We start from the raw sequence: 22,432 nt of genomic DNA on the forward strand, positions 1-22,432 counted from the left end.
GAATTTTGTTAGGATGTTTATATTTTGTATGTCTTATTTCTTTTCAGATGCTTCCAGTCTTGGGAACCAAACATTATTAATAAAATTTTACCATTGTATTTTCTTTGAGTTTTTATTCATTTACCTTGTATGATTATATGAACATTTAGCTGTCCCCATACCATTAGGCATTTAGAGAAATGTTAGGCAATTAGAGATACTTAAAATTAAATTAGAGAAATACTAATGAATGTTACAATTAATTATGAAATTTGGATTTTGAAAAAAAAAGTGTTCCTTGGTTAATGAATCTTTTCATCCAACTTTGTCATTAAGTATGTGCAAGAGCATAATGAGTTTTGTAATATAAAATCAGTTAGGCGTTAAGGAATTGAAAATTAAACCTTGTTTAGTATGGTTTTGTAAGTAATTGGAAATAATGTTGAATTTAAGAAATCTGTTTACGAATTTATTCACGTGTAATGTTCGTTATGCAAAGTCAATTGGTATTTGTTACGACACTAATGAAGTTTTGAATTTAATTCAATTTAATTACAAAAACTGTTCTACAAGTTAAGAAGAGACAAAAGGTTGAAAATTATGATTCAGCCCTTAGAGGCGTCACTATTATTCTCTTTCAAAATTAAAGTGACGAAATCGGGATGGCGTCCGGTTGGGCCTCAGCTAGTGTGTGAATTTGGCCTTTAGACACACACACTTCTAAATTCTATTTCGGCTTGTGACATTCTAAATCTATTTATTTAAGAACAAGATATTTAATTTGACGCTTAAAATATCTCATTTTATTAGATATTCGTTTTTAATTGACGAAAAAGAGATCATAAATTGTGTTCATTTGGGATTTTGGTAAATAACTTTTCTCTTCTTTCCTTCCTGTAGTGCGCTTTTCGAGAAATATTACGTATAGTTATAATAATATTTCTCGAAAACTGCACTACCAATGATCACCGACACAATTTGGTATCGATATATAAAGTGTTTCTTTTAATTAGGTAGCAATTACCTACAATAAATATGGTAAAATTGGAATTGTGATAAAATTGGCTTATGAAAATGTAAAATATATACAATATATATATATATATATATATATATATATATATATATATATATATATATATATATATATGCTGGTCGCAAAATATTATGGAAACTGAATAATCAAAAGTATTATCAACCTTGAAACTCATTAATGTCGGTAATTTTGAACAAAATTTGATAAGTGTTGTTTTAAATTTTGCAAGATAAATTTATTCTTGGAAATGAAAAAGTGAGTAATATTTTGCATCGTAAAGAATTCAATGTTGAAGTATTCTCGTCATTTGTTTAAGTTTGCATCAGAAACTTGTTTCAGTTTAGTGAAACGATTTGGCAATCAGTTTTGTTCAGTTTGAAATGCTTTGAAATGAAAAAAAAGGGGGCGTATAGTGGCAGTGAGTAACTGAGATATGCAAGGCAAAGGCCAATGGTAATTTAAGAACTATAATTGGGCAAAAATGGATTAGGCTAATAAGTAGCTTCCATGTTGCGGGTTAATGCCGGTGTCAAAGGCTATTTTGAAGAGCGACACCGATGTTGCGTTTCAGGATACTAGCGATAATATTCGCATACAAGGCGATCATAGCGTATAAGGCCTATGGAGAGGCAAACGCATGTACTGAGGACCATGAATTATGTATATTGCGAAGTATTCACGATGCAAAGGGCAATGAAAGGCCGCATCTGTGTTTTTCGAGGTTGATTTTTCCCTCGTCGTTGTTACGTTCCCAGCTAAGGGTGCTGGAGGAGGCAAGAAGCCTATATTTTGTGTGTTTATATTACTGGATGACAATGGTCCATAAGGTTGATATGTATATCCCTTTTATGTTCGATGTTGTGAATGCGTAAGAAATATTTCTAGAAACGCCCATGCTTTGAGGTGAATTTATCCCTCTTATGTTGTGTAAATTGTCTTTCTAAAGACAACCGCAATATGAATTATTCTAGCTCAGTTTTGTAAGTGCCCATAACCCAGTTAGTTGCCATTAAACGTCTGTCACAAAATTGTTGGTGATAAATTGTTATAGCTAGGTCAAAATAAACAAGTAAACTTAAGATGTTAAGTTGGGATTTTAGGTAATCTTTTTCAGAATTAAATTTATGTTATGAGAATACATCAACTTTATTACGTAACAGCAAATGCTAAACTGTATTAATGTCTAATGAACAAGTTATGAACATTATGGAAATTTGATAATTGAATTTATTATTAGCTTTGAATTCATTAACAGTATCAGTTTGATTTTAGATAAAATTTGATAAATATTGTTTTAAATTTTGAAATGAGTGTATTTTAGAAATTGAGGAAATGTGAATAATAATTATTAAAGTAAAATTAATTGAATAACGAATATGACATTCTGATTGTAAGTGATATGATCAAATGTGATGATTTATTCTCGATTGTGACTTAATCCCGGATGTGACGATATAACCCAGAGTTGATACGTGCATTTTGCCAGAAGGCCGCATATTTAGAATCGGCTAGCGCTCCTTTAGTGGATGCAATTGCAAACCTACTAATTTTGTAGGTATGAGCGAGCCGAAAATTATTAATAATTAATAAGTGATTGATGATATTGAGATGCAGGGCTGTAGTATCGAACTTCCCCTCCCCAGGGTATTCTTCTTGTCCTTTTCATATTTTTTTTCTCAATACCTTCTGCAGGTCTAGATACTGGCAGCCCAATTGGGGTTGGAAAATTTTACCCGATTATGACATAGCTGTAATGCGCGAAGCATTCAACTGGGAGGGACTAGGATTTAGTGCAGGAGCGATTTATTCAAATCGTCGGGGAGTTCAACGACCCCGCACACTCCAGTTATGGGAAAAATTGTAAGTCGGTGCCTTTTGGTCTTCGGGCCCAATTCATCAACCTATATTTTTGTTTAATTAACGACTTACGACCTGAGGTGTCAACCAATGACACTCAGGATGGCACTTCGAAAGGCTTGACCGCCGTTTAACTCATGTATATATTAAAATGTTTTAAAGTTTACTAGTTATGTTAGGTAATGCAAATATATAGATTAATATTTCAACTATTTTGCATCTTATGATATAATACGTAAAAATGTTAGTATATAGGCAGATTTTGTTTAGTTTTGAACTTTACAAGTTTTATGAATATACTTTGCATATTTAGTGAGAAAATGTAATCAGAGTTTGAATTTCATTCACATATTGTATTACATTCATATATTACGTTCGTATATTCGAATCATTATTTCGGAAGATAGATATTTAAAATGAAGAAGTAGTTTTAATGTGGAAAACATATTTAAAAAAAAAAGAGTTTGCTTTTATAATTTTCACAAGTTTATCTATTGCTCAACGACTCACACAAAGGAGAGAATACCTAATTTAGTTTTGTTTTGTCTTAAATAACTCATACAGGTGGAAAAATTCAGTTTAATTCACTTTATTAGAGTTTTATTCATTCTAATATGAAAAAAGTGTTAGTTGGAGCTTTCGCTACAGGCTTCATTTGAATAACATGATTATAATTAACGAATTATTTTGTTGCTTAACCGATTATTCTTATGTTCGAAAGCTTGCAAGGAGAGAAAATACCGTTTCGAATCAGCACTTGTCAATAAACTCACACAATTATAACGAAAATTTAGGTTGAGTTTGAGCATTTTGAGAATTGAGAATTTAAAAAAAAAATAAATAAATAAATAAATAATGGAAAGAAATTGGTTTGTTGTACGATTTAATAGTAACTGATAGATTCCATCGCTTATAGTATGTTGAGGCAATCAAGTTTAAATTTGATAGTCACGTTGATATTGATAATGGTCATCGAGCGAACAAAATGATTGTGTGCAAAGTATTTTGAGCTGTATACGTTTGAGTTCAACCGAATGGCAATTGAGCATTACAAATGAATTAGGGCTATATTTAAGATGCCAAAGGCTGTATAGAGCGGCATTCTTATATGAATTTATTGTTACTACCTACGTGTATTTTAACGTGATGTCAAAGGCCATTAAGAGGGCGACTCACGTCTAGAGATGGATACTCCCTATTATTTCCCGAATACCTAGCCTGTTCCTAGACGAGTAGGGAATGTCATTTTTTAAGTGTTTAATGTTTTAGAGGTGGATTGTAAATCCCTCTTATTATGTGATATGCGTTTGTGATGAATGCCCGTAAAATGGAGTTGTAGTTTGCCTTTGCCAATAAGATGTTTGTTGAAAATAAGATTCAGAAATGATTGTATCAGCCAAAAGTTATATGTTTGCCAATGTTATACAAGTTCCGTGCACTAGTATTGATGCCCGCATACTTGCTGCGATTGATAAACAAGTAAAATAAAAGTTTACGTTTGCTGTGAGCAATGCTGATAATTAAAAAAAAAGTAAGTTGACATGTGATTCTAAATTTATTTGAAACAAATCAATGAATCTTTTGTTTGTTGTTTGAGCAATATGATTATTAAAACTTAATAGTATATTCGACTTTAATTCTTTTAGTATTTTGATGTTTAATAAGTTGAAATACACTATTTTGAATAATTAGTATGTGAATTATGGTATACCTATTTTACGAATTTTTGTTTTGAAAATTCTTTTGGAATCATTAATATTTTACATGTTTGAATATATATTAGTTGATATAATCATTTTGATGTTACATTAGATGTTTATATTTGGTATTTGAATATCATAAAAATTTTGAATAAGAAAGTTTAAGTATTAATTAAGTTTGTTGTAAAAAGGTGCATATATACACACACTATGCTACACAAAATACAGATATTCGGAATTCCGACATTATTGTTCATTCCGTTGTTAGCCTACACTTCCGAAATCGGTATACACATTTTACTATTGTTTAGTAGTTAAGTATTTTCTATATTAATGTTCATTTGTACATTTATTTGGATTAACATGTTTAAGTATATCATGTGTTTTGCAAAAGATGATTGAAAAGTGAATTAAAATATATTTAATTATGGTAAGAAACCAATATTTGAAAAATAAATAAACGAATAAATAAAAGGGAACTATAAACTGAAAATATAAATAAATAGATTAACAATGAACAATTTACTAATGGTGGCATAAAGGTGGCTTTGTTTAAACAAAAGGTGGCTTAATTCGGACTTAAAGGTGGCTTCATATAAATAAAAGGTGGCTTTAAAGAACATAATAGGTGGCTTTAACAAAGGTGGCTTGTTGTCATACAGGGTGAACAACCTCACAGTTAATAAGTGAAGTGCAATAGATACAGTGCAGTCCCAATACGTCGAATTTTCACAGTGAGTCCCCAACGATCTTCGATTCACATACAGTGTGTTCCATAATATAGTGATTTTCTAGTAACACTTCAGTACACTAGTGAAGTACGTTATATACAGTATAGCCCCGATATATCGAGTCGTTATGGTGAACTCTCAGTGACAGTTGATTTATATACAGGACGTTCCCAAAATACAATGACCATTAAGTGACATTCCACTATGGACAATTAACCCTCCAACGGCCAGGGTTCTCTTCACAAATTGAAACAATTTGCTTGGACACTGCTCGGGCCCTAATAGGTTGTCACCGCCCTACAGCTCATTTTTGCGATTTAAAAGAAATATTGAAAAAGGATAGGTTTATTTTGAACTTTATTAACCAACCCTCGTATAAATCCAAATGTTCCAGAAACTCTTTGTCACCGCTTTGGAATGCCTTTTCATCTGTGTTAGTAGACTTCCGGTAGATTTCGTAACCATATACGGACATACGACGCAGAAACAACGACTCTCTTTGTGAACGTTCTCTAACTCCGGAAAATCGGGAAAGTCGCAAAAATACTTTACTTCTTGTCATTGCTCCACGCTGATTTGATTATTTAAAATGTCCGCACTTCTTCAGCCAAGGAGTGTGAACTTGGTAGTATACGTCATCACCGGGGCGCTCGAGCACCTAGAACTTATACACAATAGCTGACTGGACAAAGGGGCAGTTGCTCTGCACCTAATCGACGATGCAATCGTCGACGTTCGTTCCAACGCGCTTCTGAGAGCAGCATTCAGGCTGCCTATACTCACTTTTACTAATAGTCAATGACGTGCACGTAAACGTTCTGTGTTAAAATTCAAAGTGATAAAGTTTTCTATCTATACGTGGAAGTGATAGTTCGTTGTTCTTTACATCAAATTTTTTACGTAAGCGTACTCGTCTGATAATACGGCGACAACTTGGAATTCTCATCGAGGAAGTAGCAGTTGACATTTAAGGTTGGGACTTCAACTTCAGAGACAGCTCATATACCCCCAAATGCGGGACAACGAGGGAGCAACTTCAACAGGCTAGCCGAAGAAACACGTGAGTTTATTAACATTTTAAGCCACCATCGTCATTTATTATCATAGCCACGCCGCCATCGTGTCAATAGTGTTAAATTGTTAATGGTGAATATATTGCAAATATAAAGGCATGTAATGTTTGTGCTCTTATAGTAACATTATATTTCTTTTATCGAAAAGCGACTTTATCATTTGTTACATGTTTAATACTTAATTTTCTTTATACGTGTAGCTAAACCACAAACTTTACGTTGCTTACATTTTCATCTACCATATTCCCAGTTATCGTAGGTGGAAACTGTAGGCATGGGCAAGTGATCGTATACGTCATGGTGCGACTGGGAATCACAATTAAGAAAAGGGGAAATATATGAGGAACAAACATTACTCCGAACCACGACGTAAATAACGATCACAAGATTTTGAAGTGAATAACAACACAAATTTCCTGGTTGTAGTCGACATTTAATTTCTTCATGAATATGGTTTTCGTCTGTTAATATTGATCCTAGATGTTTGAAAGCATCCATTTTGTTAAAAGTATTATTTGACATCTTGAGAGTCCTCATCCCGGCGAAATTAAAATACTGCTAATTTTACAGTAATTATGTGATGTCTTCAAACAAATAAAAGATAATTGAAATGTGGAACAAGAGCGCCCTAGACAATATTATTTTACGTGAGGTACCGTTATCACAAGTCACCTAGTGGTTTTCCGTTTACAGCCGTTTAGAAACGCTAAAATAAATGCCGATTTTTAAAATAGCTCGAAATCGCAAGCAGAGTCGTGAAAACGGTATCTAATGTAAAATGATCTTGTCTAGGGCGCTCTTGTTCCACATTTCGATGATCTTTTATCTATCTGAAGATATCACATAATTACAGTAAAATTAGCGGTATTTTAATTTCGCCGGAATGAGGCCTCTTAACGTATCCATAATTTGCCGTATTGCATCCCGACGAACTTTCATGTATTTAGTTTCCTCTGCATTCACTTCTAAACTCTTGTCATAATTTTACCCTTAATTGTTCGTTGTGTTCCAATAAATGGTTGAACAAAGTAAGCAATTTGGAAGAGATTATTATTTAACTAGTTAGTGAAGGTTCCTCTGGTTCCTTGAATTTCAAATTTAAAATTCTGTTGTTCTCTAGATATTTACTCTTAATTGTATGCTATGTCCAATCATAAATCTCGACAAACCGTTTGACAATGAACAAATAAAAAAAAATATGATGTATTTCGTAAGATATTTTCTTTCTTTCTTTTTTTAGTCCTAACTATATAAAAAACACGTGGACTCATTCACTCACTAACATAAAATAACAGATACTTCCGGTTAATGTGAAAAGTTGAAATTTGACATGATTGTAGCTTTTAGGGACTAACACACAGGAAAATTGCCAAAAGTGAATAGCTTTAGTTTTTTTAGGACGTCTAAAGCAGCGATGAAGAAATTCCCCATGTTATTGAAATGGGCACTTTCTTGGACTTATAATTTGACGTTTTAGGAACTTGGAATTGGAATAGAAACTTGAAATTCGGTATGCTTGTACGTTTTCGTTAGCGTTACCTAAGTAAATTACCAAAAATTTTTAAAAAATCAACTTTAGTGGGTTTTTATGAGCAATTGAAGAATCTTTCCCATGTTGTTTGTGTCGGATACCTTCTATATCCCAAAATTACTGGTCACTTCCTGCAGGGCTAAAATGACTAATTTTGACAAGACTCTAGCTTTCTGTGACTAATCCACAAGAAAATTGGCAAAAGTGAATAGCTCTAGTTTCTAAAGGTTTAAAGGGTGGATGAATCAATTAGACTATTTTGCAATATAAAATTTAGTTTCCGTTTAAAATTTACGCTTAATTGTACGTTGTGTCAAAATGTATACGTGAATTATTGGAGATGCAAAACAAATCGGAACAAATCACGGTATTATTATTTAATGACATTTCATAATGTTACATTTATTTGATTTTACAATTTAAAGTTCTATTTACCTTCCAAATGACCCTTAATCGTTCGGTACGTCCCAATATAACGCTAAACAAGTTATGGGACATAGTGAAAAGTTCGGAACTAATTATAACATAATTATTGGTATTGGTTTGGATATATTCTGTGACCTTGAGTATACCCCTACACATGTGAAGTTAGCCTCAGCACCTTATTTCGGTCTCTCCTTAAATCAAAGTGAACAAAATATGAAAGACAGTGAGCAAATCGCAACAAATTATAAACATAATTATTGGTAATACCTAAATTTTAAATTCTGATTCAGGGCGGAGGGTGCTCTGACATAGCTGGCTGACTGCTATTAATTTGGGTGCAGTATTAAAATTCTCGGAAATTTTGATGGCATCTCATATTCCATTGGTAATACTTCTCCTGCAGCAGAGATTGAATCTGTGAGTTTTTCCACTTTTATAAAGAACTGCAAAATTATCATTCTTATTCCTAAAGTTGCTCAAAAGTGAAGTTAGTATTCATTTTTATTTATACGCATATTAATATATATATATTTTTTATAGGTTATCATGAGTAGCAGTGACCCAGCTCATATTGAAAAGAGCATATCATACTACTACCTCAGGGATTGGCTTGGACAAGGATTGCTGACAAGTAAAGGTAATACGCTAGAATAAAGTGGAAAAGCACTGATTTTACTTTGTGTTTAAGGAGACATCAATGCATGTAATTTCTTAAACCAAATTTATAATAATATCTATACTAGGTATAATAATATCTATAGCCTTTAGGAGGAAGAAAAGTCTGTCTTGTGGGACCTTGAAGAAAGAGTTGAGAAAAAGACTCATAAAATGCTTCGTGTGGAGTGTTGTACTGTATGGGGCGGAAACGTGGACATTACGTAAAGGTGATGAAAATCGACTTGAAACCTTCGAAAGTGGGTGTGGAGAAGAATGGAAAGAATTAGTTGGGTAGAGCGGAAAACGAATGAGAGTGTGTTAGAAATGGTGGGTGAGAAAAGAACACTTTTAGATATTATTAGGAAGAGGAAGAGAAACTGGTTGGGACATTGCCGAAGAAGAGATTGTATCACGAGGGACGTCCTAGAGGGTATGGTGTCGGGAAAGAGAGGGAGGGGGCGAAGGAGACTACAATTAATGGATGATATAAAAACAGAAAGATCATACGCGAAGACGAAGAAGTTAGCGGAGGACCGTGGAGCATGGAAGCTTCTCAGCTGCGGCAAGTGACCTGCCAATAAAGGCAGAATACCTATGATGATGATGATGATGATGATACCTAGGTACATTAATAGCGGTGTCTGTGAACAAAAAACTTCAGATCCAAAATTGAAAGTGACTGTGTTTGTGACTCTTAATCTCTTGAATCATCCGACCGATCTCGATCGATCAAATTTTCAACATACATGACATTCGGACCTGGGATAATTTTTATCATGCCGTGCCATGCAACATGGGGAGGGGAGAGGGATATACAAAGATCACCGAAAATGACCAATATCAAAGAGCGCTTTAGTAATAGTAAAAACGGAAAATATTACTATTTTTCTTTAATTTAACCCAGAGAAATCAGGGTGTGTCTTAGATTCGAGGACGTCTTAAATTCGAGTAATTATCGAGAAATTCTTAATTAAAGATATTATTAACGTGTTATTAAAACTACTTTGCTAGTCATAAGTATTTTAAATTTTGTAACATATTCAATCATTTAGAAAACAATAGTGTCCTGCGCTTGTGAAGGACGTGTGGGTTTGCTAGTTTACATAACAAGGCTAAATAAAAATAGATGTATGTGTGTATGTTCCAGCATAACTCTGAAACGTTTGGAGGAATTTTAACCAAACTTGAAACACATATTATTTATACAGTCTGGAAAAGAGTACTATGAAATAAGATCTCCTGGTACATATGGGAGGAGTAGAAGGGGTGAATTTTAAAAATGATTGAAAACGACCGATATTGATATCGAATCCTCAGTTTTCGGGGTCGCTGACATGAAAAGTGACTCTTAATTAAGTTTGTCCAAGTTCAACCCTCATTAGCACTCCTTTGGGTATTTTTTCATGCAAAAGTAATCGAAAACGACCAATATTAGTGCTGAATTTATAGTTTTCGGGGATCTTAAGTTGACTAATGAAAGTTCAGATTCACTTTAAGTCCAACCTCAACGCCCCGTCCGAATACCCCTGAGTGGAAGGGGGTGATATATAAAAATGATCTAAAACGACAGATATTAGTGTCGAATTCATAGATTTTGGGGTTTCTAAGTTGATTGGTGACAATTTCGATACCTTATAGGTCTAAGTTTAGTCCGAAATGAGTAAAACCCCTAGCACATCTAGGAGGGCGTGAGAAGTAGGAAATGTGTAAACATTAAAAAAAAAAAAATGACCAATATTAGTATCGAATTCGTAGTTTTCGGGGTTCCAGAGACTAATAGCGAAATTCTTGAAGCTGTTTAAGCCCACATTTTGTCTTTATTAGCTCCCCTAGGGTGTTGGTGAAGGTCTAAAACGTTAAAAATATTGAATAAGACCGATATTAGTGTGAAATCTGTGGATTTCTTGGTTCCCAAGTTCGTTTGAAACAGTACCGATGCCTTTTAGGTCCAAGTTTAGCATTAGGTTAGTTGAAGTAAGATACCTGGTACCCCTAGGAGGGCGTGCGAAGTAGGAAACCTGTGAAAATAATAATAATAATAATAATAATAATAATAATAATAATAATAATAATAATAATAATAATAATAATAATAATAATAATAATAATAATAAAAGAACTATATTAGTATCGAATTCATAGTGTTCACAGTCCCTGATACGAATAGAGATACACTCCCAATGCCGTTTGAGTCTATGTTTAGCGTCCATTAGGGCTTCTAGAAGATGGCATGGTAGGGAAATAAAATTAATCGATAACGACCGATATCAGTGTCGAATTCAGTTTTTGGAGTCGCTGAGATGATTAGTTACTTTCCGATATATCGCTGTGTGAACAAAGGTATGAAATATAAAATGCAATCGAAAATTCTCAGAGCTTATTTATTGAAGATGGTCAACTTGAACTACAGAAGGAAACTCACTATTGTATAGTGATATCGTGAAAAGGCACGACCTTTTTAAACGCTCTGCGTATTTTGTATACTAACTAAAGTATCGTAATTTAATTTTCAGGAAAGAAGTGGCAATTACACCGGAAAATCCTTACACCTGCTTTCCACTTTAAGATTTTAAACGATTTTATGGATGTGTTCATACGCAACAGTGACATCTTGGTGAGGAAGTTGAAGCTAATGGTTGATCAGGGAGCATTCAATATTTGTCCATACATTTCTAACTGTACACTTGATATAATTTGTGGTAAGTGTAGCTGTTTTAGTATAACAATATGCTAATTTTCTCTCATATACGAGTATTTGTATTTCTTGATATTTTCTCGTATTTCTTGATATTTTCTTGTTGACAGCACTGTGTGGTAAGTTTTTTTTTTTTTTTTAAAAAAAAGGAGTGACAATGCCTGGTTTCGGTTTCATGTCAATTCCTTAAGAGTCTTCATCCCGGCGAAATTAAAATAGCGCTAATTTTACATTAATTATGTGATATCTTCAAATAGATAAAAGACAATCGAAATGTGGAACAAGAGCGCCCTAGACAATATTATTTTACATGAGAAACCGTTATCACGACTCACTTATCTGCTTTTGATTTCGAGCCATTTTGAAAATCGGCATTTATTTTCGCGTTTCTAAACGGCTGAAAACATAAAGCCACTAGGTGACTTGTGATAACGGTACCTCACGCAAAATAATATTGTCTAGGGCGCTCTTGTTCCATATTTCAATTATCTTTTATCTATTTGAAGATATCACATAATTACTGTACAATTAGCGGTATTTTAATTTCGCCGGGATGAAGACTCTTAATAAACTGCTGGACATTAAATATATAATACCAAAAGGGAGGACAGGTAGTATACTCAAATATGGGGGACATTTAGGTAACATGTATGAAACAATCACATTATCTATCTGTGCTATGTATGACAGCGCTTATAACGACTCACCAAGGGTAGTCGTCAACCTGGTTCGTCTAAGTAAGATATACAAATATTGAGTGGTAGTATTTGTTTGCATGTAAAAATTATCTTTAATAATTATATAGCATTATTCTCACCTTTTCTATTAGAATGATAACGTCGATGAACGTTGCTAAAATGGTTTATTAGCTGATATACTTTATAATATATTTTCCTTCAAACTGTCAAGCACACAAACTTGCTGACTAGGTATCCATAAACATTTACATAGCAACAACTATCCCATAATAATGTCTTACATATCTTAAAAACATTCTTCTACTGTTATTACTAAATTAACATTCTATGAAGTATAGTGCATATGTATGAGCACTTTCTGCCCAAGGTACAGGTAATTATTAACCTATCCAAAGTATTTTGTTATACGCTGCACATACCTAGCAAATGGTCCAATTGTCAGCACTGTCCATGATTATGTCACCATCCTAGGGAATTATGTCCACCCTAACTTACCACTGCCATGACAGCCCTTATGGGATTGAGTCACTCCAACGCCATCTGTCAGCGAACAGCTTTACTACGTCCAGCCTATCGACGATTACGTGAGGCTTATCAGGAGCTTTTTAGACCTACGTATTGGCCGTCACATCTTTCATCAACGTGTCTCTCAGTTTGCCTCACAACGCTGGATGGATAGCTAAAATTGGGAAGCACCGGCTGTGAATCGAATTCGGGACCACGCGGACGTGAGTCCAAAGCTCTAACGACTATGGTATCCCCTTCATGTTCGTCCTTTTCCGAGCAATGAGCAGCTGTTCGGATATAAACGTCGTTGTGTATTACCTGGTCTCATCCTGCCGAGCACTAAAGCACAAAACTTTTGAGCGACTGTGGTGCAAACGGAGGAAGAAATCAACCAACATCTTTCACAGCTTGTATCGGCAATCACGATGCGCCGCGAGTTGCATCACGTGGATATAGGAGGTTTGATTGCACGGGCGAAAGTGCTGACAAGAAACCATCAAAGTTTATCACGACGTCGATAATACCTCTAACATGTAATATGGACCGCTGATGATTAGAAATGTGTAATATAATCACATGACTCATCATTCACCTTATTTCAAACCAGAAGCCGTGTTTATGTATGACGGAAGCCCAAAGAAGCATATCATCTGCAGTGTAATATGGCGGCAGCTCTTTGAGGCTGTGAACCGAATTATCTCCTTTTCTGTGGATCATGTGCTGAGGCTTACTGATCACGTCACTACTCCTGATTATTTCGCCATTTTAGGAAACCATTTGCACTCTATAATCCAGATGTTCCTTCCGGACAACGACTTCACATTCAAGGATGATAATGCGACATTTCACACAACTGGTGTTGTTACGGCGTGGTTAGACGAACATCGGTATGAAGTGGATAATCTTTCCTGTCGTAGCCACTGGATACTCCAAATCTCAATATAATTTAATATCTGTGGCCCATTTTGGTGAATATATATTTCCATCCTCTCTCTCGCATCACAGAAGTGCGTAATGCACTGCTTTGTGGAATGGTGTAAAATTTCACTTGTTATAACTCATGACACTTCTTTGATTCCCTTCCACGGCGCGTTAGGCTTGTTCTGAGGGCAAAAGGTCGTCTAATGCCATATTCATACGCGTATGCACTCAATTTTAGGTACTTCTATTAAATTGATATGTAAATGTGTATCTACAAATAGGGTACACCCAACTGAATAAATCGGATACTTGAAGATGAACTTTGATTCGTAGTTTCCGAGAAAAAACGATTTTGAATGACACAAAATAGTAAGTTGTGTATTGTTAATAACAATTGTAAGTATATTGTAAAACTTTTTGGTAGGTAGTGCTAAGTAATTAAAAAAAGGTCCGGAATCGATCGGTTTATTTTATAAAAATTCACTATATAACACTATTTACAGAAAATGCTACAAAAGTGATTTCCTTTACTTTATTAGGTTGAAATTAGGTAGTTCTTGACCGTGTGGCTGAGGACAGTATCTCCACAGAGCCCCGAAGCAGGCTAGGCAGAGTGAGGAAGGAACCCCAGTGCTCCGAAGCAAGCAGTGAGGGGATTAGTAGTCACAGAGCCCCGAAGCAGGCTAAGAAAGGAGGAAACGAATAGCTAAGAGTTCCGAAACAGACTAGAGGCTTTGGAGTTCCGTACTCCTAATGTTCCGAAGCAAGCAGTAGGAGGGACAACCAGAGAACTGGCACTGGTCCGCTGGTTGCTGTCGAATTTATAGGCCGCCAGGGTAGTGGTGGTGCTGTTGCTCTCCTGTCATGTGCTTCGTAGGAGGTACCACTGGTCTGTCGTCTGCTGCTCGTAGTAATCCCATGTGATATGTACTAAATCCATGGTGGGATTACAAACAAGAGTACACAGCATTGTTTGTATACAGTAGTACGCGGTACATTACAATATCTTGTGCTCGAACAGATTTTTTGTATATTTGTATGTATACGTAAAAATACGCTGTTTACAAGCAGATTCTATCTATTGTTGTTGTCTTCTTAGGGTGAAACACATAATCCTAAGAATAAAATACATACTCCAAATTTGTGATCCGCGGTGACTCCGTGGTAGAGCGCTAACCTCTAATATGTTGGGTCCCTGGTTCGATCCCAACTTCTTCCACACCATGGACTTTGCGTAGGATTTCTCGGAGTTCTCCCATTGTGTTCCATATTCCTCATTCCACCATTACCATTCTTCTCATTATCGTTTTCTTACGTACTCTCGGAGGATAATCGTGGGACGTTAAACTCTAACAGTGATGCAATCCTATTTGTAAAGAAAATATGGTGAAAGCAATCTAATTAGTTCATTTAAATAAGCTTACTTTTTTTGGATAAAACAATCCGTCTCTACAAGAGAATTATGATACATATCGTATGTTGAATCAGGTTAGAGGTCTGCACGGGCCGGAATTTTTAGTCCGGGCCCCTCCCGGCCCGTGAATTTATAATGTGAGGCCCGATCCGAGTCCGAAATATGATTTAGCATTTAGGCCCGAGCCCGGGCCGAGCAAGTGTAATAATTAAATGAGCCCGAAATAAGCCCGAATTACAGAAACTTTATAATTTACACAAAATTGTATTTTTATTTACTGCAATTAGAAGTTTATTTTTGCAGCTGTGCTCTAAAAGTTCTCCAGATAGAACTGTTCAAACGTCCAATAAATGTCGTTGTACAGTATATTTACAAAGTTAGGCCCGAAAAGACCTGAGAAATATGGTTGTATATTTAAAACTTTACGGCCCGAGCCCGGCCCGGGCCCGAAGAGGTATATGTTTTGTTGGCTCGAGCCCGGCCCGCGGGTCGGGTCTGGCGCGAGCCCATGCAAACCTCTAAAACAGGTACGTCATATTGAACGACAATAAAAGCGTGGCCGTACAATTAATATATGATAATTGAATTAGTTTAGTTTTGAAAAGTCATGGGTCAGAAACTGAAAATTTTTAAATTGCCAACAAGTCCAACTTTTTATTTATTTATTTTGTAACACCAATTGCTCACAACAAGTTGTTCATTTTGTACAATGACTTGAAAACTCTACTTTCTCAAACAGAGGTCGATCATTTTATACCAATTAGAATTTTTAAAAATTAAAGTTTTTTCGATGTTCTCATAACTTTGACTCATGACTTTTTCAATACTACTGATTCAATTAGATTTACCGGGATGCTGATTTGAGGCCGTAGCTATATACTCATTTCTAATTTCAATAAGTGGGTAAAATCGATAAGGTTCGAATGTCATGATCATATTAACTTTTCGTCACAGCAATTATTTTTTTTTGTCCCGAATGAACTGCCTAATCCAATATAAAACAAAAGTCACGGGAAGTCAGGAGAGTAATAAAAACACTGTGACCTTAAGTCCCCAAGAGTTAGTCCTCATACGTAATGCTATTTTCAAGCAAGAACGAAACCTTATTTATTCAAGATGCAGTGAATATATTCAGTGAGCTATCTGGTATCATTTGATAACGTCATCCATGAATAAATTAACGTAGCCAGAGTTCAATGGAATTAACTTTATCAGGAAGAACCACGTTTTACTAAAGCCCACTCTAGACGTAATTTTTTCAATTTTAACTGTTTGCCCAATTAGGATTATATATTATTTTGTGTCAATTTCTTTGATTTTCAGAAAGTGCCATGGGAACGTGTATTCAGGCCCAGACTGACGATGATTCTGAATATGTGTCTGCAGTGTATGAGTAAGTATTCAGATATTTCTATTTTTCAAAGCAAATTTAATGAGCTTTTCAGATAATTCACACTTTTAGATCAAAAAATGAATTCAAGAATATTTTTTTTTTCAATTCTGAATTACTTTGTTATTTTTCAAAATTTAGTTTTGGTAAATAAATAATTAATTTCTTAAAATCTTATTTCTCATTTGCGTGATGAAATATAATTGAGGGCTCGATTAGAAAGCTTAAGAGACATTTTCAGTTGTTTTTTCTCCAGTTTGTCGTTTCTTCAGTAAGATTGAAAGAATGGAATTATCATAAATTTAATGAACTTAACAGAAGCCATTTTTCCATAAGGAAAGTACGATACACTTATATATATATATATATATATATATATATATATATATATATATATATATATATATATATATATATATATATATATATATATATATATATATATATATATATATATATATATATAGGGATGCGCACGAGACAAGATTTGTGAATATCTCGACTCGAAAATTTGCTGTAAAAGTGATGTCTCGACTCGAAAAATGTATATTTCTCTATTGGAAGAGCCGGGTCTCGACTCGAATTTTGTCAGGAAAATCCTGTCTCGACTCGTCTCGTGCGCATCCCTATATATATATTTTTTCTTTTGAACAATTTCAGAATGAGCCGAATAGTCCAAGCTCGAATTTATCGTCCGTGGTTATTCTTTCCATGGATCTTCTATCTGAGTAACCTTGGTACAGATCAAAGGCGTTGTCTGAAAATATTGCATGGCTTTTCCAAACAGGTGAGAAATTATTATGTTATATTTCATATATACAAGCAACAGTTATTACTAAGGTCAATCTGGAAAGTAAAGACATTTATTTCCTAAAGTTCGTTTATTTGAAGATAGTATGTTTAGAAAGATTTAAAATTCTTCCAAATACGAGGTGCATGTGAAAACAAAGGGTCAATTAGTTATTGCGAACAAGAAAATAAAAGGAGAAAAAATTTTACTATTGTTGCCACACAAGGGCATATCTTGGTTATTTGACTTATTTCTCTGCGTGGTCGCTGTAACGGTAGAAGAATGTTTGGTACAATGGCACAAGCTTGTGTAGATCTTCTGTATAGAAATCTGTCGGCTGACATTTCAGCCAATCAAGAACTGATGTATTTGAGAACTTCACTGCCATTATAACGTTGAAAAGCAAGCCATCTTTTCAGGTAAAGGAGCAAAAGAAATTTAAAAAGTCACTAAGAGCAAATTCGGGATTATTACAAATTTTTTTTAACTGTTCCCATCGCAACTTTTGAATTGTTTCAACACCACAAGCAGCTATGTGTGGGCGGGCCTTATCACGAATAAAAAAAAAATTGTAGACTGTAATGGGATCCATACACGCACACACATGCATGAAGAAACCGTCCAACTTGCATGAAAAATGATAAAACCACAGGCAAGATTAACTTGCGTGTGTGTCCTTGTTTATGCATATTGAAAGTTTTCTAAATCTTCTGTAAACTTACATGATGGTTTTGCCGTTTTTTGTGCAAGTTTATCGTGTACGTGCTCGTTCATGCAAGTTGGTTCTTTTATATTTAGATCAGCCAATCACGACAGCGAAAGAAATCACGTGACTCCTCCGTAATGTCAAGGTCGTTAACAATGGGTGATCTGCGTTACATGACAAGGGATTCTGTGCGTGAATTTATTCAGGTATACAAAGAACTACCATGTTTGTGGTGGGTAAAATGAATAAAAGAAAGACTACTATATTGGGAGGGACATAAAGGATTCGGCGTATGAGAAACTCCTAGAAAAGCTGAGGAAGTTTCAACTTGACTCGACACTTGATGGTGTTAAATAAAAGATTAGCACTTGCGCTCCAAACAGTTGCTGAGAGTAAAAGCACGCGTTTCCTCGTTCTCCACATTTCTCAAACTAAAATCCGATTCTTTCTTCTAGTAAGTTGGACAGCAAGTTGGTACGTGAGTGGGTGAAAAATTCTTACAAGATGCATGATGTAACAAATCTTTCATGCAAGTTGGTCATGCAAGCGTGTGCGTCTATGGCCAACTTAAGATTCCTCTTCGCCGGCTTTGGATGGAACGTCGCAGATTAGACTGTGTTTGGCAATGCACATCTGCTTTGATATCATTGCGTTCTGTCTTTGAGCGTTGAAAGATATAATCACAGACATTTTACATTAGGGGGCGCGGTGGCTCAGTGGTAGAGCGTTCACCTCCGGTGCTTGGGGTCCCTGGTTCGATCTCAGCTCGTGCCGTGTGGACTTTGTGGTGGACAAACACCGTGCTCGTGGGTTTTCTCGGGGTTCTCCCACTTTCTTCATTCCACCATTTCACTCATTTCTCATTATCACCGTCTCCTTTAGCCTAACCGGCATAACCGTAGGACGTTAAACTTAAAGATTTCACATTTTACATTTAGCAGAATTTTCTGTGACGGGAGTATTCCACATTCTTTCGTTCATCTCTTTCTAAATTTAACACCGGCTCTGTGTCAAACCGGTGTAACACCGTGTCTGTGTCAGGGGCGGATCCAGGGGGGTCGAACGGGGCGATGGCCCCCCTAGAAGAGGAAACTTTTTTATTTTATAAATATAAATAAAACCCATTCCAAAGTTTGGAGCCTTTAAAAATAGCAGTATGACAACCCACCGCCCCCCCCCAGAAGGATGTCCTGGATCCGCCGCTGGTCTGTGCTAACAGTAACACTATACTTTTGGTGCTAAAATAACAGCCTTAAGAAGTAGTAGATTAGCTAGGAGCACTGGTATGTGTTAAAATTGAGTTGTATTAACATTTTTTTGCAGTTTAGCTTTCGTTCCGTCCAACTCAAGTTGTCGATACTCTGCTGTATATTTGTTTAAGTTAAATCAGTTTCAAAATTGCAAGGATATTTATAGTTGTATTTTTTCCAAATATCATTCTCTTTTTTTTTTTTATTTTTCGTTTAATACATTCACTTTTAAATATTTTGATAAGAGTAAAGGAAATAACAAGAGTATGACGTAACATTTGTTCGATAAATCGAGATAAACTTAGTATATGTAGCAATATTATCTTGTTGTTTAGTCGTATATTCTGAAGAAATTTCGTAAGATCATTCATACAACTTATACTGACAAACATAGCTAATTAATTAAAATTTTATGTGTATTACTTTGCGAAAAGATTTAATAAACATTTTAATTTAATCACTGAGGTATACGTATAAAGTAAAATTAAAAATTGTTAATCCTAGCTTCAACAATTAATTGTCTTCAATTATTAGCACCAGACAGGGTGTCTTATAACAACACTGTTTTCTGTACGTACGTCCAAAGGCGCCCATCAGGGAGGCAAGGTGGGGCGCTCGCCCCCCGCCCAAAGAGGAAATCGTACTTGTGAATATGGAAAGCCCAATAGAATTTGTACATTAGTTATAGCAAAATTTCAAACTATATTTGAAACCTAGCTTATATTTGCCCCCCTTGGAAACCACAACATTGGGGCCCTTGCGTACGTCAATCTGTTCGTTACTCAGATTGTGTTCTTTGTATGTCCATCCGTCCGTTACTGCGATTATGTTCTTTGTACGTACGTCTACCAATTCGTTACTCAGATTATGTTCTTGAAAGACCTAGGTTCGATTCCCGGCAGGAGCTCATTGTTGTTCGGATTCCACGTTAATCAGTAGGTCCACGTCTCCTATAGCCTCACTGCTGAACGGGACGTTAAATTCAAAATCAATTGAACTCAAGTTGGATTATGTTCTTTGTACGTCCATCCGTACGTCCGTTACTCCGAACGATACCTCTTTAACAAGAACGAATTTTTAAGCTTTTTTTTTTTTTTTTTGCAAAAAATATAGACCAACTTTCTTGGCCGAGTTTGTTAATATAGTCAGTTCGTTAATATCTTCACCTATAACGTCGAGTTTAACGGTGGCAATCCATATCCCATATCTCATACGACTAAACGTTTTTTTTAATGCAAATCTTTCAGTCTAACGTCCCACGATTATGCTCGTTAGGCTACGAGAGACGAATGATTGAGGCAAGTGAATGATGATGGAAGAATTGATGGAATGCGAGTGTGGGAGGAAACCCCAAGAAATCCACGAACATGCTGTTGTCCAGCACAAACTTACTTAAACGGGGATCGAACCAGGGACCCCACGCACCAGAGGTAAGCTCTCTTTACCATTGAGCCGGCGTACCCTCCAAGCGAATTTTTGAATTACGTGGTTGCAATAGCTATCTAAAGCGATTATCCTGGCCGAGAAACAAACCATTAGCATATGAGTGGGTGATTATTACTTAACAGTGGATATCTACAGGGTGTCCCAGGAGGCAATATTTTGGGAAATGGTAGTATGGGTGATTCTAAGCAAAAAAAAGTCCATATGAAGATTGATCCTAATCTCAACGATTTGAGAGCTACAGGTTGTGAACCACATATGACTTTATATTGCGTATTCCTCATCCTGTTGTTATTCTATAGAGGTGACATATAGCGATTTTGGAAGACGATGGAAGGACCTTTCCAACGGTATGCAACAAGTGGCAGTGGTATCTTTGGAAGGGAAGCTATTGAGGGAAATTTGGGAAAGTTTAAGGTATTTAAAAAAAATTGGATGGCAACACTGATTCCCAAATATCCCTCAATAACTTCTCTTCCGAAGACACCATTAGCACATGTTGCATACCGTTTGAAAGGCCATTTCTATCATCTTTTAAATCCGCTGTGACTCACCTCTGTAGAATAATAACTACAGGGTAAACAATATGTTAAAAATGGTTCACAACCTGTAGGTCTCAAACCGTTGAGATTAGAACTCATGTTCAGATGAACTTTTTTGCTTAGAATCACTCACACTATCATTTTCCGAAGTATTGCCCTCTCCTCCTGGTACACCCTCTATATCCCATATCGCATACATATATCGATACGTTTCATGTGTTATCGAAATTGCTGGGAAAGTCTGTTATGCATACTTTTAAACAGCTTATAGATTTATGTTCCATATGAAAGTTTTGACATGGCGAAGCAATTAGGGTAAACTTAATAGCGTTTATTATTGCTAATTGAAGAGAAAATAGTAAGTGGGACACACGCTAGATTTATTATTTCTATTTCAGGTAATAAAGAAAAGAAAGCGAATAATGGAAGAAAGGAAAAGAATGCAGAACAATTTACCCGAAGGGTTCGATGATGACAGCATCGGCAGTAAGTACTTTCTTCTTCTTCTTTATCAAGACCCATTTCAAATCTCAATCACAACGTACAGGGTGTCTCAAAAGTCCCCTTACACAGGGTAACTCTGTTATTATCAGTTACAACAAAATGTAAGAGGAAAAACCGTCTCCAAATATGATGTTTTTAAATCTAAATTGAAGGAATTTTTAAATCGGATGATCCGTTTGGGCTCTACAGCCTTTATGCTCCTAATGTTAAATGAAAATGGAACGTTGCCGGGAGGTGTATAAATTTTGTAAGACTATGGTGAATGTGGGCATGTTTGAAATAGGGGTTGGCTATCAACACATTAGAGTAAAAGACAGTAATTTCATTCACTTACGTTGTGGGTCCAGGTAAATGGCAACGTTGCATTTTCATTTAACACTGAGCGCATAAAATGCGTCCAGCCAAAACGGCTCGTCCGATTTAAAATTCCTTCACTTTAGATTGAAAACATCATATTTGGAGACGGGGTTTCCTCTTACAATTTGTAACAACTCTGATTACCCTCTGACAACCCTGACAGAATTACCCTATGTCAAGGGACTTTTGAGACACCCTATATTTCCAAGTAGGGTCATGGTAAAA

The 22,432-nt window shown here is 35.5% G+C and overlaps 1 protein-coding gene across 2 annotated transcripts in view; it reads left to right on the forward strand.

Moving 5' to 3' along the window:
• Positions 1 to 22,432, forward strand: part of LOC145672906 (cytochrome P450 4C1-like) — a 151,792-nt gene that overhangs the window by 89,123 nt on the left and 40,237 nt on the right. For both annotated transcript variants that reach the window (XM_081742107.1, XM_081742108.1), the window contains exons 4-8: positions 8,874 to 8,970; positions 11,504 to 11,689; positions 16,549 to 16,618; positions 17,276 to 17,402; positions 21,745 to 21,832. In XM_081742107.1, coding sequence (XP_081598233.1) covers positions 8,874 to 8,970; positions 11,504 to 11,689; positions 16,549 to 16,618; positions 17,276 to 17,402; positions 21,745 to 21,832 — 568 coding nt within the window. The remainder of the gene's footprint in view (positions 1 to 8,873; positions 8,971 to 11,503; positions 11,690 to 16,548; positions 16,619 to 17,275; positions 17,403 to 21,744; positions 21,833 to 22,432) is intronic.

Source organism: Thermobia domestica, chromosome 16 (genome assembly GCF_964235325.1).
Source record: "Thermobia domestica chromosome 16, izTheDome1.hap1.1, whole genome shotgun sequence".
In the NCBI taxonomy this organism is placed as follows: Eukaryota; Metazoa; Arthropoda; class Insecta; order Zygentoma; family Lepismatidae; genus Thermobia; species Thermobia domestica.